Genomic DNA, 6,321 nt, shown 5'->3' with positions numbered 1-6,321 from the left:
TTTGGGCACTTTTCTACTCGTTACTGCTTAGTCACACATGCCCGAAGGTAGGTGAGAAGATGAGATGCTTTAACACTTTCGAATCTTCATGGAGCTCTTCATTCCATACATGCCTCTGCTTCATTGCCAACACCCCGTCTGGGTTTTTGATCTGTCTTGACAGACACCTGTGATCACCGATCAAAAGGCCAGGTGTGTGGACGTGTGTGCAGCATGAATTTGTTTGTGAGTGTAAGTCATCAATTGCCACAACCTGCCTGCTTCATGCTTCATTAGGTTAGGTGGTCGTCATTTGAGCAGGGTGTCTGCATTGGTGATAGCGTGTCTGTGACTGTTAGCATATCTGTGAAGAGATATTCTCATTGAAGACAGGTGGTCATGATCTATGGCCTCTTACGGGAATCACCCCTGTTGTTGCTCCTGTAAGCACCAATAAAAGCCCAGAGGATGTGTAAGGCACATGCACAAACAGGACTATTAGAGCATGACATAACAGCATGACTATTGTTTGTGTCACAGAAAAGTTGGACACAGCAAAACAAAGGAAATACATGCTGCGTTGAGGAGAGTCTAAATAAGCCATGTGTCACACCACCTCTGCGTTCCCCTCACTCACATCCAGATTTCTTTTTCTTTCCCTGAGCTTTCTGCCACTCGTGCTTATACAAACACACACACTTGATGAGTCGCACACACCCAGCCTCACGCCACCAGCCAGCAAGCCATTTGCTCCTCACTCACACCCTCAAGTCTTACCAAGCTCAGCTCTCCCCGCTCAAAAGCAGACAGGAGCAACGCAGCAGCCTACTAAAGAAGTTGAGGGAAGGAGCAGCAGTCAGAGAGAGGCAGAGGAGGGAGGGGGATGAAGTGAAGGCAGAGCGGGGCAGAGAGACCACTGTTCCCCATATGCCAAAAGGAGTAAGGGCGGTTGAACAAGCTGCCCCCCACCTGAAGCTTCCTGTCCCGTGGGAGCATCAGAGCACCAGTCCCAAGAGAGAGAGAAAGCCTGGAAACGCTGCCAAATCACGCTCAAAGAGGACAAGGAGGGGAGCCAGAGAGGAGAGAGAAAACTCTGAGGAGAGGCAGAGGGAAGAAAGCCACAACGGTAGGCTGTCCCACTCAGCTGCAGTACCGTGATGACGTTAGTGGGCATGTGACCCAGGGTCTCCAGTGACGGCACATGGAGGGCAGGAAAGAGACGAGTTTTAAAGCTGGTGCCTTTTGGGTTGTGTGAGGGCTCTGCTCGCCTTCCAAACAACCACAGAACCACAGACGTGCGGCTCGGGGTTGGTGTTTGAGGGCGACCTGGAGTGTAAATGGTTAATCGTCACAGGCCAGCACCAGTCACAGGAACGGCGCTAAGCGAGTAAGTACGTTCCAACCACACTGGCCAAGCAAGCAACTCCAACACCATCTGATGTGTCCGCAAAGGCGATATTTGCCTCTGCAATTTTTTTTTCTCTATAAAACCAAACCTGGTTGTTACTTGTGGTCATCGAAATAGTTGATATGTAAAAGCATTTCTTGTGGATGGCTTTTCCTTTTTTTTTTCCTGCCTCTTCATGACATGCTGCGTGCTCTTGGTTTAGGACGTGTCAAGGGTCACAGAAACCACAGAGGAACAAAAGTTGGGTTTGCTGGAACCAGAAGCAGCTATGGCATCTAACAGCCTTTTCAGCACAGTGACACCATGTCAGCAGAACTTCTTCTGGGGTGAGTACCACTTGGCTGGTTGATGCATTGTCAGGGGTCGGGATCAGGGGTGCCTTGGGTCATGGAAAGGACTGCTTATGGACAGTTTGGGCAAAATGAACAAAGCTCTTGGACTGACTGAAGGATTTGGGTCCGCATGAGGATCAGCTGTGGGTAGTTCCAAGCAGTTTTGGTGGAAGACAGACCCAACTATCACCAAGGCTTTTGGTGGTATCACACAAAATATCTGCGCTTAACGAGCCCAGTATTTATTCTATGTGATGTTTATAAATACTTCTAAACAAGTAAGATGGCACGTATGTGCAATGTACTCTTAAGATTTAGAAAGCCATGCCTTTGCGGAACCACAAACAAAATCGGGGCGATATTTGTTGACAGACATCAACAGACGAGAGTTTACAGTCGAGCATTGACTCAAGATGTGGGGATTACTGGGCTGCGTGTGTTTGGTGTCTCCGTTGTGAAAACAGAAGACGTATGGATCCGTTTGCCAAGACAGATCTGTATTCACTTCCTAAAATTGTTCGGTCGCACTGCTGTCATTAATTAATCAATTTTAATTTCTGCCTCTGCCAAGTGTGCATTTAATTGGCTGACATAAATTTAGGTTGAGCAAAGAGCTGATTTGTGCCGATTCATTTCAGTTTATTTTGATTTGTAGGTTTCCCATAAATAATTGAAAACACGAGAGGTGGTTTTTGGATTTGCACTGGGAGAAATTTTATTTGCACAATATAAAATACTTTCCTCTATCTTTTTCTTTTAAACGTAGACTATGAATAACAAGTAATGAATAAATAAATCTGAGCCGTAATGTGAACTACTTAAAGATTTTTTGAAGGCCGACAGACCCTCCGTTTTAGATTTGTTTTTCTATTGTGACAGCTTCTTTACACAGCCTCCAGCAAGCTGCAAAGTAATTGATGCTTTAGTTTCAACAGATGGGTTTTTCAAACTCAAACATTTTCTTTTCCTTGCGCGACACATGAAATAGACAGGCTCAGTTTAATAAAACTCCCCGACATCCTTCTTGTCCAAATCAAACATTTGAAAGATGTTTTATATTTGAAGAAGAAGTGGCTCCACGGTCAGCTGCTCCGGGGCTCCTGCATCAGCACAGAAGCTGCGCTCAGAAAGCTGCGGAGAGAGCGAGCACCTCCTAACAATCACCACCACCTATTAACGCTTTAACCCCGCTGACCTCTCGTGAGTCTCGAGGGTTGCGGGATCGCGGGAGGACAAGAGAAGAGGAGCAGTGCGGCAGGAAATTAAAAGCATGCTGCAGCAGAGAGGCAGGCAGGCAGGCAGAGAAGAGGAGCAGATTTACACGGATGTTCAGACACTTTGAGGGATCTATCCTCGCTCAGTGTTGACTGATAATGTGCTACATCTTAGTGACCCTGGCTTGTGAACATATGGGCTGTAAATCCATCAGTTTGACCACAAAAAGTCTCCTTGACGGAGCAGCGTGAATTTGCACGACCTCCAGTTTCTTCTGTTTTTGACTGTGGAGTGCAAAGTTGTGTCAGAACAGACCAAACATTAAAATCGTCATGCAAAATATTTTTGTTTGAGTCAGACATCGTGAATGTCACTTAAATTAACTTTTAGACCAAAAAAAAACAAAAAACATTTTAAATTGACTTTTTGCTTCAAGTTCCTCTTCTGCTCCTGTTTAATTCTGGCCATTTATTTATGGTTTTTTTATTTTTTATGAAGGACATTTTCAATTTAGGGCTGGGCACGCAAACACTTCAACGTTCCCAGCAATAAACTGGACTCGAGGGAACAGGCAAATATTTCTAATTGAGAAAAGTGGCCTCATTAAAAATTGCCTTGGCATTTATGTCAGCCACTTTTCATTAAATCGCTTCAAATACATTTTTTATATATCTCCTCATGCTGGCAGATCAGATGGAGAGGGCAGAATAATGCACAACATATGTGGCACCCATTCAACCACCATGCCTCTCTGGGGAACATTTATGTGCCTTTTTTTTATTACAAACCTAATTGCATATAGACAATTAAGTCAGCAGCAATTCTTGTTCAATAAAGGCAGGCAGTGACAGGAAACGGACAGGCCCAAATCAACAACGTGAAGCAGGACGATGTGGATAAATATCTACAGACTCCAGGCGGAAAACTTTTCCCCCCAAAGAAAATCGCTGATAATTTGCAGCGAAACCGTATATGTATTTGAGAAAGGCAGCTTCTGTTGCATAAGTGTTGCCTTAGATCTAACCACAGGCTTGCTTCTTGGAGACATCTTAAAAGTGAACCAGACATCCTCCCCTCCTCTCCTTTCACCCCCGCCCTCAGGAGGGATGTGAAGCCCACTCATCAATAGGTAATTTGAAAATGCCAGAGGGAGGAAAAAATCAGAGCTCTTCACTGGTTGCTACTGTGCAGCGAGGATTCTTCCCTCCACTCCGGGCTCAAAGGAACTCTATTTAGCGTCGCCGAATTGTACCTCGGAGGCAAACAAGTTATTTAATCCCAGCAGGGTCGTACTGATGGACTGAACCGCTGCAGATTGGGTTTGCAAATGTCACAATGGCCATTAGTGCTGGTGCTGTTGGTCCATATTAGTCCTGTGGGTAATCAGAGAGGTGCTGAGTGTTAATGCGATCACGCTTTAATCAAAGATAGATGAACCCGTCTGTAATGCAGCCAGTCGTGGGCTGATTGTGGCCAAAAATAAGCTGCAGGCAGTTATTACAGCCTGAATGAGAGAGAGTGTCAGGGGAACACTATAACCTGTGATTTGAATGGCCTGACACAAGTTGTTCCCGCTGTTTTTTGGGGAACTTTCTGTAATTTCCACTATTTCTGAGCGTAACGAATGTTGCTAAGGACAACACAAGTTTGAGCTTAATTTTAGTCTGCCAATAAAAACTGTTGGAAAGAAAAAAACAAAAAAAAAACAGCTTCAAGGAGGAGAAAACGGCCCCTGCGTGTAATTTGGAATCCAACCACTCAGCGGTTGAACTTTGTTATCCCGTCTAAATCTAAAACATTGGTGCATGGACAGTTTCTGGCTTGGATTCTGTCAAGAAGAAACAACTGAGATTACATTAATTGTTGTAACGAGAGCACCGTAAGAACAACTGGAGATTATTTTGTGTAAATATTCACGAGGCGGTGGGTTTCATCTCATGCTTTATCCCAATATTCACCCCCTGCGAGAGCAATTACTCCATTATAATATACTTTCCTACCAGTTTACCCATTAACTTTTTAAACCAAGCAAGTGCTCACATTTTTTTTAAATCTGTTTTATAACTTAATTAAAAAACATCAGTTTTCTTTTTTGTTTTAAATCTAAATTAAAAGTGTTTCATGTGTGGTTACGGCTTTCCAAACTTACGCTTTGATTCTTCTATTATTGCAAGGTCACTTAGCTCCAGCGCTTTAACCACGGAGGCTTATAACGCAGAGCTGTGCTTTTGTAACACTTAACAAGATCCTGCAGCCTCTCGTCCACTGCAGCAGCATCATGCTGGGAGAATTACCGTTATCCGATATAAGCCCTCAGAGAGGAAGTAACTACCTAACACTCTCAAATTGGTCTGTCTTGGACCTGGCTCATTCGAACGAAACACGACCCGGTTCACCTTGCTCTTTCTGTGTCGTGGCCTTCCTTTTCTCTTTATTTGTGCTGGATTTTGGTTATTAGGGTTAGAAGATGGCTCTGGGCAGAGCTGATCTCAAACCGCGTTTTTCAGCTGAATGACGTGCTCTCGTGTTTCTGTCAGGAGGAAATATGGAGCGTTGAGCCTCGTGCTTGGGTTTTAGCTTGTAACGATGTGAGGGAGAACTGGGCCGCAGCACCCGCACAAGGACGTACCTGTTCTGCCCCCACGCTGGAGAGAAAAGGGCAAGTTTTTCAACTTGTTTAGTTTAATCTGGAAAGGAATGTGCTATTCCTCCGATTTGGACATATTAAACTCTTGTACTTTTATAATAAATAGTAAAAAGGCTTGTCCTTGAAGCAGTTGTGGTATAAATTTAGATAAATTGCACTATTTGGGGTTGATTTTGAAAAACAAATGGAAAGAAGTAATCGCTCAATAAGAATAATTTGCATATTTGAAGTGGGGTTTTATTGACCGGTTATAAATATCTTACATGTTGTAGATAGCTCTTTGAGCAGCACATTCAGACTGAAGCTGATTTGAGACGGCGACAGTCCGTTTTCGTCTTGGCCTCGCTCACGCCAAACATCAGTCAGGTCAAAGTATACAGTTGTTTAGATAGTTCTACAGCAGGTAGGATTCATTTTCATAAACTTTCCTCAGACCCAAACTTTAAAAACTCAAAACGCACCTTTTAAAGACGCAAACTGCGATCTTTGATCAATGGGTCAAACGTCAGTGAAGCTGCAGGAAGAAAATGCTCAAATGTGTCTCCAGACTTTGGCATTAATGACTTTAACTGTAATAATCATCACGTACTGTTTGTTGGACGATATGTAGAGAGAATGTATATATTTAATCATATATGTTGGCGTGGCCTTGTTGTGGAGTAAGAACATCACGGTAAAGTGTGTGTACAGCAGGGCGTGTGTGTGTGAGAACATGTCTATGACAGAATGATCTGTCCATT

The 6,321-nt window shown here is 43.9% G+C and overlaps 1 protein-coding gene across 1 annotated transcript in view; it reads left to right on the top strand.

The window, feature by feature from the left end:
• Positions 1-1,360: 1,360 nt before the first annotated feature.
• Positions 1,361-6,321, top strand: part of runx2b (RUNX family transcription factor 2b) — a 53,697-nt gene continuing 48,736 nt past the window's right edge. The window contains exons 1-2 of the mRNA XM_037685324.1: positions 1,361-1,366; positions 1,590-1,713. Coding sequence (XP_037541252.1) covers positions 1,656-1,713 — 58 coding nt within the window. The 5' untranslated portion in view covers positions 1,361-1,366; positions 1,590-1,655. The remainder of the gene's footprint in view (positions 1,367-1,589; positions 1,714-6,321) is intronic.

The sequence above is a fragment of the Nematolebias whitei genome, chromosome 12, assembly GCF_014905685.2.
Source record: "Nematolebias whitei isolate Nwh7 chromosome 12, NemWhi1, whole genome shotgun sequence".
NCBI lineage: Eukaryota > Metazoa > Chordata > Actinopteri > Cyprinodontiformes > Rivulidae > Nematolebias > Nematolebias whitei.
This window is presented reverse-complemented; position numbering and strand designations above follow the sequence as displayed.